Here is a 14,794-nt window from a genome sequence, read left to right on the forward strand (position 1 = left end):
CAGAAGACTTCTGTTTAAAGAAGTTACAGAAGTAACTTCTTTTATTTCATTACTTAAAAGCTTCTAAGAAATCATCTAAAATTCTAAGCAAAAGATAAAGCAAAGCTTTTGAGCGCAGAATTACTGCAATTAGATATAAATTAGCAGTAGTAATTAGATTATATAAACTAGATACTAGCCTGTTTAAAAAGCTAGCAGGAAGTATCAGTGTTAGTCAAAACCAAAAAGAATCAAAATACCAGTGATCAACTAATCAAAATATATGACATAATGTTGACAAATCACCAAATCTTTGAAGCAACAAAATACATTAAAATTATACTTTGTTTACATTTAAATTAGTAACAGTTACATTTAATATTCCAAATTAAACAAAACGTCTTAAAGCATTTATACACAGTTACAGACAGCTGATACAAGACAACAACATACTAGAGCATGGAATACTTTCCCTTCCCCTTTAATAAGAATTCCAGTCATACTAGCTACACAAACAACATTCAAAAGATAAATATTTAAACAAATTTCTGTCAGAAGCTGGGAAATGGGATTCTGTTATAGTAGTCTTAGGAATTTTTGAACTGACAAAAAAACCAACAGAACTATTAGAAAAACAACTATTTATTTTGGAAACACCTTCAGCTGGAAAACGCTCACTGGCATATAGATAAGCTCCTAGAATTGAAAAGGAAAAAAAATTAAAACCAAAGGCTTTCCAAACCTTCTATTTCTGTAATACTCATCAGATATCAAGGATGTGTTGATAGGCCAGAACTGTAAAGTGCTTCAGCAGTTTAGCTCACTCTTTTAAAACAATGCAACAACCCACTACCTTGACAGTGCATTAAATAAAAACATTAATATCTTTCTCAGATATTATTCCAGGTTTTGTTTTTATATTTCCTTCATCTTTTGACTAAATATGCTAAATAATTTTTTCTCGTAATGTGCTATCTTTAAAAAAAAAAAAAAAGGTCAAGCAGTCAAGATCTCTGCCTGGCAATAACACCTATCTTTAAAGCTACTTTTAGTGATAACCTGTTGCTTTAATTAAATGTTACCACTTTTACGCTAAAATGTTGCTGCTAAGTCACACACAAGCTGAGAAGGTGAATAGATGAGTTTGTACAATTCAACATGACCGAGCAAAAAGAAACGTGGATATTCATCTTACAGAAGTGCTACCGTCAACAAAATACACTGGCCTAAAGCAGTTACCTAAGAGATGTTATCCTCAGGCTGTTTAAACATGTTTTTAAAATTACACAGATTCTCCAGCTGGATGCTTTAAAAAAAAAAAAAAAGCATGCCCACACATGCCTATGCTCCCCTTTATTAGCTGGCCACTTAATAATCTATTGTTTCTGTAATTCACAGGTTCAAAATCCCCTTTCTTACAAAGTATCCACAGGGAAAAAAGAAAAAAAAAGTCTAGGCCAGTAACTACAGCACTGAAGTTAAAGGGAGCTTTGGGAGGGTGATCAGAGCCCCTAGCTCTTTTTAATAGCAGTTAAATGTCAAATATAAATACAACACCACAGTGAAACACATTCCTTTGACAGAATCTGGGACAAGACACTATGCAGCTGCTGTTAACAATAAAGAGCAAAACTGACGTTTAATCAAAGTAAGTGTTGGTGGTTACGAAGTTGTGTTCAAGCCTGCCTTTTGTTTGTGGAAAAATTCAATATTCCGTGTGTTAACTAGAGCCACAGTGAAATCAGCTGCTCCTGATACTCCTAAAGAGTAGAAAGGTCCACATCAGTACAGCGTGTTACAGCTCCGTGACTGGCATCTGCTCAGAGAGGGAGATACTCCCCAAATAAACTGCTAAACTAAAACATTTCTCCCAGCATCTTTAAATCTGAGTGCCTGAAGTGAAACATGCTGGAGGAAATCCTGGCCCTAGCAAGGTCAACGCAAAATTCAACCATTGGTTTCAATGGACCTCATCCAGGATTTTCACTGGGAACGAGTATCTATAATTCCCTGGGAACAGAGAATCTCCAGCAAGCCTAGAAATGATGTCATTTTTATTAATATTTCTAACTTTCTAACATAATTCTGTAAGCAACTGTGCTCAAAAATTTTGGCCTTCAGTTCTTACAGCACGATAAAACCAAGCTTTCCATACACATTACAGGAAGACCAGAGGAAGATATATTTATATCTCAAATTGTCATCAGCATATAGTTTGTACAAATGTTGTTTTGCTGATGTTGCTGAGCTACTTTAAAAAGTTAATACCTTGTGGGGTATGTAATTTCATCACCAATGTCAAATGACTTCCAAAGATGAAACTTCTCTGATGCAAATTACAAAAAGATGCTTTGAATATACTTGATATGATATACCAACTTTTAAGCTGAGGAATTAAGTTATCTTTATTTTCCAGATCTGAGACACGCACTCGCTGGTATTTTGACTGCCATGTATGTCGGTGGAGCATGACTAACTCGATACTGAGATTTTAATAGTCACAAAACCCTAAACATAATAGGTATCACGTAGACTCAAATCAAAGTATGAATAAATCAACAGAGAGATAGGGTCGGGGTCTGTTTTGAAAATGTTGTGAGGACATATGGTTGTATTGTCTTTTAGGTAAGTGTTACCAGCCAGCAGTGTTTACATGGTGCACGTAACCAGCAAACAGAGCAGAAACTGCTTTGTACTGTCCTTAAGATAGTAACACAGGAATGATTTTTCATGATTCTTCAGAAGCAGGGCTTGCTTTACATTCACATGAAATGCTGTCATCACTAGGTCCAAGCCCGGAGGATGAACTGCAGAAAAGGGGAGAGGAAAGGAGGGGAAAAAAAAAAATAAAAGGAGGAAATTGGTTTTCACAACACACTCAAAGCCTGAGTAACAGAGGAGAACTTTAATTATCTCCAGTCACAAAGAGAGACAGGAAATTTGGACTTTTAATTAGCCATTTGGAGTGCAGTTGGATATTTTTTTAGCAAGATAATTTAAACGCGAATAATTCAAGTCTGACTAAATGAAATTCACATAATCAGAATGCAGATAATTGAATTTCTACTGCATTCATTAATTCAGTGTGGAGGTGTGTGTGAAGACTCCTATGATGAGCTGTCACAGCTCAATAAAATCTCAGTCAATTAATTTTTTCATTATCTTAGTATTACATCAACAAAAAAGTGAAGCATGCGCACGTGTGTGCGCACGTACGTATATATAATCTCAAAATGAGGGAATGCAGAAATCACCTCTCTGAGTAAGGCCCCGCATCGCTTTCTCCTTTTTTTCTCTCTTCATCTTCTATAGGAAAACGTCTGTTCAAAGAGGCAAACTTATGAATTGCATCAGCAACAGAGTATTTGGTCTGTCCAGACACACAAGCCTCCATATCCTCTGGGCTTAGCTGAGTCTGTAAGAAGAGGTGAAGCCTACTGTCTGAAAGCAACAATGCATCTTGAAGGATCCTGGAAAAAAAGAAAAAAAGACAACTATTTTTATACATTTGCACATATACACTTCTATTCTAAAGTGTTTCACCAGAACAAATTCTAGATGATGTCTTGCTTTTAAGTTTTCTGATGAATCCTAAATCAGTGACAGAAGGTAATGAACATATTAAAATGATTAGGTGCACGTTACTTTCTTATTGCATTATTTGGAGTTTTAGGTGAGTAAAAACATGAAGCTAATCATTAGGCACATCTGCTATTAGAATAACTTCAAGGACACTTCTTCCATTTAACCATCTGTTATTACCACATGGATCAATTAATGATTTTTAGGCAGTTGGAGGCATATACTCTTACAAAAATTTGGTCTCCATTTGAGAACTCTTTTTGTTTCTTTGTTTTAAATGACTGAGCTTTTCTAAAAATTAAAATTCACCAGTTTCTTAGGCGGGGGGCAAAAAGTGTGTACAGAGGATATCATACACATGCAGTGTCAGGACTTTGAAATCCCTGTAAACAACAGAACTAACACTAGCCAAAATTGGTTACATTCTACAAAATATATGTAACATTTAAGTTAGAGTGAAAATGCTACTATAGAACTCTGATTTAAATTTAACTTGCAAATGGTTTTCAGGGAATGTTAAATACCATTTCATTCCAGCCATTTGTTTCAAAAGTCTTTTTTAATCTGTTTTGTATGTATTTTAAATTAAGCCTTCAAATAAATTTAGCAGATTATTTACTTCTATCAAGTGAGAACAAACAAAACACAATACATTCCAGTAACACAGAAAGTAGTAGAGATGCTTCTACAAGGACTAAGACCTGAGGATCATCATCGCTATGTTGAGAAGAACAAAAAAAAAAAAGCAACTTTGCTGCAACGTTTCTCTAACGAAGAAATTCTGAAATACACAAATGCTAGAAAGATTAACAAGACACTCTTTTATATGTACATGTAATTTTACTCATGTAATTAAGTCATCAGAACCTATGATCATGCTAAACAGTGCTCCACAGAAAATTGCCAAAATATCTTTAAATAAATCAAAACTATTAAGAGTCGATATTTACCTATTTCTACCCATGTTAGATTACAGTCATTACCAAAAAATGTTAGTGCTATGCAACAGGAAATGAGAGATGACATTAATGTAAGAATTAGTAAGAGCAGAAAGAAATATAGCATTCTATAGCTACTCTGACTAAAAGTATAACTGGTTGATTCCTTCTCTCAAGTAAGATGAATGGTGTATTTGGACTCCAATGTTTTAAAACACAAATACATTCTGAAAACTGTACTCTAAAGTGTCCAACACTACAACAACATTTAATAAATACACTAAAGGATTTCTGGCTTCATCTAAGCCTATAAAGTTTGTCAAATCAAAATAAGTAGTAAGAGATACATCACTGAAAATGCAGGATACTGGTGTACACCCACATTTCATTTGCCTAAGTACACATGCTCTAAAACAACTCAAACTTTGATACCTCCCAGTGAGGAAAGGTCTGCAATGACCCTAACAATCTACCAGGTGTATTAGAAATTTGGTCTCAGAAGGACCAAATTTCTCTGAAGTTCAAAGTAAGTATATGTGCATACCTAGAGAAAGTCTTTTTAATCTCATCTGAAGTCTCACAGTTTTACTTAAAAATAAACATGGCAAATAGACATCTGTAAAATCAATGCATACAGTGTGTTAATATACAGGGGGGGAAAAAAACAAACAAACAAAACATTTCTTTGCAGTGTAAAAGCCAGCAAATGCTGCTTACAAATTACTCAAAACATGAAATTTACAGGTCCACACACCTTGACACCAACAGCTTTACAAATACAGTTTGAAAAACTATCATTCAGAGGCTGGTATAAGAGGATTTCAGCCTTGACTCTTGATAAACATACATTCCAGACAAAGACAAACAGTGCAACAAAAAGTAAAAGAAAAAAGATCAGGCCACCCAATAAATCCACGTTTATAGTTTATGCAGTTGAGGGAGTACATATTCTCCTTCCTCTTTTCTTCCTCTTTAAAAAAAAAAAAAGAAAAAGAAAACAAGAAAAAAACCACACTGGAGTTCACTGTGGAGAAACCGGAGTTACTGTTTCTTGCAGGCTTACAAGCACAATGAGGGGATGCACGTTTCTGCAACTCTAACATTTGCGTGTCTAATGTCAAGTAACCCAGCAAAAAGGCAAGACGTTAAAGTCTGTGGATGGCATTTAGTTTCACAGAATTTTCCTCGTGCCATACCTTCAAAAGTTTCCTGCCAACCAGCAAAAACACAAGTAACTAACTGCTCATGCGATTACACTACACTTACAGCTCTGTTGCTGTTTGAAATGTATTTTATTTTCTTTATAAAATAATGAGTAATCTTTAAAATTGATTTTAGATGGTTTGAGGCATTACACTGGAGAAGTAATGAGCACTAATGTCAATGATATTGGACACAAATTCATTTTAGCTTTATTTCATGTCCAGTACAATTCTGCTAAGCCTTGAACTGCTAAAGCCCTGTTATTAACTCAGCAGTAACCTAACACATGGAACAGCAAACAAAAGTGATAAGAGTACAGACTGATCAGGACCTCAAGGCTACTGTCCTTTTTCTGCAGCTATAATTCAATTTCCAATTTTACTTTACATGGGACTCATTATTTCACAGTAATTTTCTTTTCTGCTTCATAGTGCCATCTGGAGGTGAAAAGAGAAAAAAAAAAAAACAAGGCCGAGACAGGGAAAGATGTTCATAAAGCTAAACACACACACATATATATATGTGTGTGTGTGTATGTTTTTGTGTATACATGTATGAGTGTATGTGTATTTTCGCAAAGGGGGAAGAGACCAAGAGCTCAATCAATGCATTTTGCAAACCACTGAAAATTATCCCAAAAACAAATATGTGAACACCTTTCACCCAGTCATATCCTTGAAGCATTTCTTCTTCCTCTCAATTAAAAAATAACTTCTGCTCAACCCTCACCCCTCCAATCTAAACCAACAGGTTGGATTGCTTTTTAATGCCATCCTTACAAAGAAGCAAAATGAAAAAGAAATTTGGTGCTATCCATAAGCATTATGCTTTCCCATTCAGAAAATTCCTTCAAGGAAATAACCCTACATTTGTCACCAGATGTTACTGGTATTATTAAGTTGGTAGCACAGCAGTTTTTCTCCAGGGCTTTCGCTATCCTGGGGACTCAAAGTATGCTTGTGCATCTGAAAAAAACAGATTTAGCTCCAAAGACTTTAAAATCCAAAATTACAAAACATCTCCTCACAAATTAAAAAGGTGAGAGGGAAAGCAAGAGTGTCACAATACTGACACTCGGACGTCTCAGCAGATGCTGAGCGCGTGCGCAGTTTCAGCATGACCAGCACTCCCAGTGCTCCTCTGGCAGCTTGGCTGCAGGCAGCGTCAGCGCAAAGCCGCAGCTGCAGCCATGTAAAGCGGCTCTCACTGCCGCTGCGCCGATGCAGGAGTCACGGCTCACGGTGATAACTCCTGTGACTGACTGAGCACGTTTCAGAGAACAACGGAGGCTTTCTATGCGTGCCTGGAGTAAGAACTAAAGGCTAAATCCTGCAAGGCTTGATCCCATCAGTAGTCATTACTTGTCAGAGATCTCACTCCTCTCAGCCAGACTGCTCACATGCATAATGACTTCATAGCGATTAAGGGAGCCGCAGGATAAGGCTTCTACGTTTGAATTAGAGATAATAAAATCATTTTTTATTCACAGTCATGTGAATCTCTGTTTGTAAGCTTTCAGTACATAGTCATGATCTCTAGACCTTTAAAGAAGCAGGGACGAAAAACGGCACTTCGCAACCAGGAGAAAGAATGTAATTTTTTAGGAAACGCTAGATACTATGTGAGGAGTATTTCTCCTTCCATGTGTTATGGCAAGAACATCTACAAAAGACAAAACATGTGTTTTGTCTTATTTGGACAAGGTCCAAAATCTGGTTTTCTTCAACGTGATTTTATTAGGTATATTATACACTGTTCTGCTGGAGAACAACATATGGCTGAACAGTACAACTTAATCCTAACTAAAGATTTCCTGTATCTACTGTAACCTAATACAATGACAGATGCACACTTGCATGTGTGTGGAAGGTTAACACTCTGATTTTGTTTTCGACAAATTTATTCTGCCCATTTACATGATATCATGAGCACAAGGGAAAAAAAACAGGAGAGGCAGGGGATGACAGCCTGTGCTGTGGTGCCCTCTATTGAGCAGCGAGCCAGCCAGCCAGTCCCTTGCCCCAGCCCACAGCAAACAAAGCCCCACTCTCCTCTTAAAAAAGAGCAGACTGTGTTTTGTCCTTCACTTTTTATAATGGAGGAAATGTTACTGAGAGCAAGCAATTGTGAAACAACTGTTGGGTGCCTGATAATGCATATGCTTAGGAAAGGATTACGTGACACACGCCTGCTAGGCATTATTCATTTCACTCACCAGACTGGAAATATTAGCAAAACTGCACTGGAAAGAGGCAGCCACCACCCGCCTGAGGAGATCCCAGCCACCTACAGCCGTGATGCTCCCACCTGGACCCCGTCAAGCTGGCATTCAGCCCCTTTGGAGACAGTCTCCTACCTTCCACCTCCCTGAAAGAGTACCCAGTGAAGACGTCTCCAGGGGAGGCCTCCAGTCCTGTGTTCACTTCTGCTTGTGGGACTGTGGTGGGGAAGGTGAAGAGGTCACGGTGCAAAGATGGGCAAAACCCCAGCCACCTCCAGAGAATGGCTCTGCCTTCAGGCAGCCGAGGTCTGGGGGGACTGTCTGTGAGCCCAACACTCAGCCATCCAGAGCAGTAGCACCATGAATGGCCATCTCCCGCATTTCTCAAACCTCCTAGTATGCCTTCCACCCCATCATAAAATGCATGCTTGAACACTAACTGAAAGACTAATCTGTTTTTAATTTGTTGGGATCCAATTGTATTCAATAATTAAAAAAAAAAAGCAATGGTTCAACCCAACTGCATTTGAAACAGTTTTGTTAATTAGTTTTCTAATATGCAAACCCAAATGATCTCCTAAATCCCAAAGTTGAACCTGTGCAGTGGCAAAGGGATGAAAGCAAAGAGCATCTTACAGAACCCACTATTATAAGATGATGTTTTAATTTTGACTCCTAATTTTAAAATAAGCTCTTTCTGCAAATTTGCAGATATCCTCAAAGGGTGAGGATACTTATCAGGAAAAACACATAATTTTTCTTATTCTCACAGAGTAATTCATAATTGAAAAGGGGCTAGCTGACTTCCGTTAATGCAAATGGTCTCTTGAAATATTAAATTATGCCCAGACAAGAAGTGAGCTTAACAGCTCTTCATCACTCAGAGATAATAGCCTGTAAGACAAGCAGTTCTTACCCTGCATTTGTGCAGTAAACTCAAATCAAAACAGGACACCTGTACCAAACTCTAGTGCTTTGCTTTAGTTTCCAGCTCTTGGCCTAGCTCTCACACTACTGTGTTCAGCCCAGAGGCTTCACAAAGGCTCTAAGTACACACCATGCTCTGTGCTAACTTGTTCCAGAGCGACATGTGAAAGAGCTCCACAGCCATCCATACAGAGACAATATGGAGGTGCTCCCAGGGCCAGAAGCTGAGTACCAGAGAGCCTTCAGCTGCTCGATTCATACTCCTCAGGTATCCTACGCAGACAGGATGGCAACCTACTCACACAGCAATAGGCACAAGGCACAAACTGAGACTGTGAAAGATCTAAACTCCATTTCAGAGGTGGCTTAGACTCTGCTAACCTCAGAAGCCATTGAGTGCATAGAGGAACTCAGGTTCCTACATCGCATGCAGGCATTTGAAAAACGTTCCCTGGGAATGTCTCCTTTTGACAGGTCTGCAAGGGCTTGAATCTTTTTCTTCCCACTGCCACAAAGAAACACCAGCAGGACTGTGAGATTGTGCATGGCAATGGCTGTCACTGCTGGGACAAACAGAGCACTCAGCTTTGCAGTCCTGGCTTACATCACCCCATGCAAGCACTTCCTGGCTCCTTTCCCACACCTTTTCTAATATCCCAGGGTGATCCTGCTACCCTGGAACCATCACACTACAGAACATGCAACATTCAGATCTAGAGCTTTAGTAAAGTCCTCTGTGTGTGCATATAAATCCTACAAATTCAATGTCAGAGAAAGAAATCATGACCTTTAGTTCAGACTCAGAAAAGAACAGGAAAAAAGCACCAGAGCAGCCTAGCTGAGCCACTAAAAGACCCCTTCTATAAGCAGGAGCAGCAGCCCAGAGGTGTCAGCCAGCAGAGGGCAATGGTACAGTGCAAAAGATGCCAAGACAATTCATCACAACACAACTCATCCTCTAAAAGCTATGTCCCTGTTTTGCCTTCTGAACCACAGACAGTGGTTGTAAACAGTTGATGTGGAAATACTGTACCTTGTTACCAGATTGGCCTCTTTGCCATTTTAAAATGAGAATTATTTTAGATACATGCTGCTCCATGGGGCTGCACAGCTCAGCTAGAGCTGCTCGAAACTACCACCCTTCATATGGCCATTAATGTTATCCCTTCTAGAAGGACAGTCACTTTATTTAACCATCCTTCTTTCCTAAGTCACAGAAAAAAAAAACCCACTCTGATTCTTTTCTGCCTTCCCTGCCTCACACATCTTCAATCAGTATTTACTGGCTGTCTTTTGGCCACAGATCACGGAATCACAGATCCTATAAAACTGCATACAGAATATCATTCCTTCAGTGGTTAGCTCTCCCTGACTTCAGCTGTTAAGCCTAACAAATGTATCCTAGGACCAATGACTTCTTGTCTGTTAGGGAGTCTTATATACAACACACTGACTGGGAAAATAGTTGGTCCAATACTTCTCTACCCACTGACCACAAGGCTTAAAGCCTGCTTAAATTATTTCCTTTTCCCTTTGCTTATGCGGTTCTGATTCACGGAAATACTGATACTGAAAAAAGCTGAATAGTCTCCACTTGCAGTGTTTTACCATGCCCTTACCCTAAATCATGGCTAAAGACAGTCTGCAATTCCTGTCCCAGAGGCTGTAAACAACCTGCTCTCACACTGGTAGTGCCAGGGCAGAAAATGCAGAAAATGGCAGAAAAAGCAGAAAATTACACCAACAGGATCTCTGCCACAGTAGATGGCGAAGTGGTTACAGCAGTGGGACTGAAGGATGTAATACTGAAACTCAAAAGTACTCTCTTGCAATGCAGGTCTGACTCTAGTTGAGTCTGATGAATTATTTTATACACATTGCAGCTGTACTGAAAACAGTCCCAGCTGCTAGAGCTTGTTTATGTTAGTGAGACTGGTAAACAAAGTAATTGTCATTATAGGAAATATTTGTGTTAGAAGGTCTTTGCTACAGAATTTTCCCAGGCTCCCAAGGGTTTTGTCCACAAAGAAAGACACTGATTTGCCATTAACATAAAGCAGGAGAGAAGTCTGATTCCTCTATGAGAATATCTAGCTCATTCTTGAAAGCTAGAAATAGTCATCATAGAGAAAGATCTCACAACCTCAGTACACAATTGCAAAGTGATGTAAATTCAAAACTATAATCCATAACCAATGCAATAGAACACAATGGAAAAGCCTCAGCTGTTGGGTGGGTTTTTTTGGTTTCCTTGTAACCAATAGAGCTGAAGTCACGTGGATGAAATATGACTGTGCAAATCAAAAATAAAGCCAAATGCACTGCATGTACAGATGACCACACGGTGGCTCTCAAGTACCAGAGATGAGCTATTTAAAAACAGAAAATTGATGACATCATAAAAATGCCAACATTTCTAGGATAAACTGTACTTACTTTTCCAGAAATTCTTGCAGACCCTGACGGCGATGGTCTACGTGATGAGGATTATTCATATTGAAAAAAGGAGTCTTAGATGGCAGTTCAGGTAGCTGTCTTTATAAAGAAGCAAATACACAGTTAAAATGAAATCTGAAACAGCAGAGGAAAAAAATATAATAAGCAAATGACAACCCTGAGCATATGAAAAATCACAGGTCCTGTTCCCGGAGCTCATGAAACCAAATTTGGGAACACAAGGTTGAAAAACCGGGGAGATTTAGCCCCAGTTTAGCCTGCATCCATGTCTGGCTGGGCCTCTCATGGTTCTTGCAGAACCTAAACACATCCTAAAAGTGCAGAGAAGAGTACATCTATGCTAGCTTGGCATTTCTGCTACCTGTGCACAGCAAAAGGAAATGCAGATCCAATGTGCTATGTATTATAGTGGGGCTCACCAAACAAAGCTTATCAGTACAAACCACATCCTTCTGGGTTTAAAGCAGAGAAAATCCCTTGTAGAGAATAAAGTTGAGCTAGTAAGAAACAGTGGACACTTGCCAGCTCTTTTATTCCCAGAATGAACATGAAACAATCCTCCCCTTAGGTGACTGACTATTAAATAGCCATATATAAAGTTGCTCACATAAGCGCTGCATTGCTCTGAAGCCTCTGCCGAAGCCAAACAAATTCTCGAAAGCGTCTTCTAACACAGGATGTCTTCCTTGTAAAGCACATACTGTTTGTCTGTTGGGAAACAAAAAACAAACCAAAACAAAACATTTTACTTCATAAATCAGCTTAAGCAAAAAAAGTACAGGCATGGTATTAAAAACACATCTGAGATGTTAATCCCTGAGACACCAATGGAAAGCTTGATATTAATTCAGTTTAGGTTAAGGACTGTGCACTCTCTCAGACACAAACTTTGATGAAAGGTTCTCCTGCTTTTTAAGGAAATACTTTTCATCACTTTTTTTCTTTTTAAAAGCAAGAGGTCTGGATTATAGCACAACTTGCAGTAACAGGAAAAAAAGATTTCATCATAAAAAGTTTCCACAGATAATGCCAATCTTTGCAGTGAATAAAAAATCATGTTTAGCTGTTCTAGTTATAATCTTGCGAACAGCTAGCTACATGGAGTTCTTCCAGCATGCAATCCTACTTAAATCAAATCAAAGAAACCAATGTGACTGTTCTCTGCAAGCATCAGCATTTGGAAATTTTCCCACCAAACACTATTATTCCACTAGAAAAATGCCAATTCATCAAAAGAGAAACAATTCACGAAAATGAAATGCTTTTGCCAAATTTTCCTGTGGAGCATATATTTCGATGAAACCTCACCTAGCAGACAGGACGTAAATCTGCCTGCAGTCTAACCCATCCTCAATCGCCTGCCAGTAGCCACAACTCTTGGACAGCCACATGATGCAGACTGCAGTGCCCAAAGATGCCAGCTTTCTGGAACAGATGAGTATCTCAGATACCTCACCGTTTTAGAAGCCAAATGCTCTAGCAGCTGAGCAGAAGGGGAACGCAGCTGGTCTAAAAGCTCAGCACATGCAAGATTTTGAACCCACTGGGAAGCCTGGACCGAGGTCAGTAGGACTGATCTTAGAGACCTGGCATTGTACTCACAGAAGTTGAGCTCATGCATATCAACCTTAGAGATGCCCAGTGATTAATCATGTAACACTGTGTGCTGGTTTTGGCTGGGGTAGAGTTAATTTTCTTCACAGTAGCTAGTATGGGACTGTGTTTTGTGTTTGTGCTGGAAACGATGCTGACAATACAGAAATATTTTAGTTACTGCTGAGCAGCATTTACATACTGTCAAGGTCGCTTCTGCTCCTCAACCCACCCCACCAGTGAGTGGGCTGGGAGTGCAGGAGAAGGTAGGAGGGGACACAAACAGGACAACTGACTCAAGAGATAACCCAGACCATATGGCATCATGCTCAGCAGTAAACTACAGGGAAGGCTAGTGGGGAAGCTGCTGCTCAGGGACTGGCTGAGGATCAGTCAGTTAGTGGTGAGCAACCATTTTTATTTGCATCTCTTTCTTGGATTTTATTTCTCTCTGTTATTTTCCTTTTCATTGCAATTTATTATTATTATTATTCTTTTAAACTGTTCTTATTTCAGCCCATGAGTTTTCTCACTTTTATCTCTCTAATCACGCAGAAGGGGGGCCAGTGAGTGAGCAGTTGCATCTTGCTCAGTTGCCAGCTGGAGTTAAACCATGACACAATGGGTCTAAAGGACTTCACCCAAACTTGGCAGTCACTGTTAAAGTCAGTAATATACTTCTATTCAGAAGCATCAATATTTGTGTAGCAGTAATACAGCACCTGCCTCACCAAACCTATATAATTTCTATTAATCAGAAGTCAATAATGTAATTGTTTTGGAACCAGTCATTAATCCACACTGCAAAATGTAGAAGTTTCACAGTTTTGTTTGCCACACAGAAGAGAAACACGTGGCACAATGGACATTTAATAAGACATCATTCAACTGCTTGCTCTCAGGCTGAATGCTGAACTCTCCCACACAGGAAGGAAATGCTTTTGGTGTTATGCCAAGCATTAACCTTGTAACTTTGTGGTCTCCAATTCTTCACCTGATAGCAGGGTACATTTCATTTTTTAAAAATTATTTATTTATTTACATTGCAGTTACAATCCCTGGATCTAGATTTGGGAAATTAGGATAAATCCTTCCACCAAATAAGAATAATCAGCAAAACAAAATGATATATAGACAGACTCAAGACACAGGAGAACTGTGATTTTAAGTGCACTCCTATTAACATATGGTAGAATACAATCATAACCCCAAATGTAGTTATTTGAGATATCCAAGCAACACTGAACCAGCACGCAATGTTTTCGGGTACACTGAAAACAACACCATTGCAGCAATCAAATAACTTCTCTAAAAGAAGAACCAAAAGTAATCTAAAGTACAAATAACCAGACAACTACTTGGAAAGAAAGTCATTTTCCCACAGATACCTGAACATCAACATTTTGAGACATCACTGACTATGACAGTCTTCCAGTTGATAACTAAAACTAAGAATAGTTTCTGTTGCAAGACATCATGTCAACACAATACCAGGTTCAACTCCCAGCTCTGTCAGACCCACCAGATAGCATTTGGCCAACCGACCTTACCTGTTCCACTGCATTTCAGACATTAAAAGGAGAATAATATCCTCCAGCCTCCCAGAAGTGGGGTAAAGAAAACCCATTAATACCTGAAAGAGAATCTTGGCTTGGACAGAAACAGCAATAAGAGCTCAAAGATATTTTTATACTTACGTGAATAAATATCTCATAGTCTATGTAAGAATGCCATGAGTCTTCTTTCTGTGTCCTGGGGTCTCGAACCAAGACAGTTACAAATTCCTGTGAGCGCATAATAAAAATCAAGCAATTAATTTTGTAAGACAAAAGGCAGCCTGAAAGATTCTCTTGATTGCTCTGCTGTTCCACAAACTACTGCACTCAGATTAAAA

The 14,794-nt window shown here is 38.8% G+C and overlaps 1 protein-coding gene across 2 annotated transcripts in view; it reads right to left on the minus strand.

Moving 5' to 3' along the window:
- Positions 1 to 269: 269 nt before the first annotated feature.
- Positions 270 to 14,794, minus strand: part of SNX10 (sorting nexin 10) — a 36,505-nt gene continuing 21,980 nt past the window's right edge. Inside the window, exons 3-7 of one of the 2 annotated variants that reach the window (XM_061996506.1) lie at positions 14,598 to 14,684; positions 11,915 to 12,015; positions 11,287 to 11,385; positions 3,234 to 3,449; positions 271 to 2,786 (exon numbers count right to left, since the gene is read on the minus strand). In XM_061996506.1, coding sequence (XP_061852490.1) covers positions 2,708 to 2,786; positions 3,234 to 3,449; positions 11,287 to 11,385; positions 11,915 to 12,015; positions 14,598 to 14,684 — 582 coding nt within the window. In that variant the 3' untranslated portion in view covers positions 271 to 2,707. Of the gene's footprint in view, positions 2,787 to 3,233; positions 3,450 to 11,286; positions 11,386 to 11,914; positions 12,016 to 14,597; positions 14,685 to 14,794 lie in introns of those variants that run through there. The other variant, XM_061996507.1, reaches the window with a different exon arrangement.

Source organism: Colius striatus, chromosome 5, assembly GCF_028858725.1.
Source record: "Colius striatus isolate bColStr4 chromosome 5, bColStr4.1.hap1, whole genome shotgun sequence".
Lineage (NCBI taxonomy): Eukaryota > Metazoa > Chordata > Aves > Coliiformes > Coliidae > Colius > Colius striatus.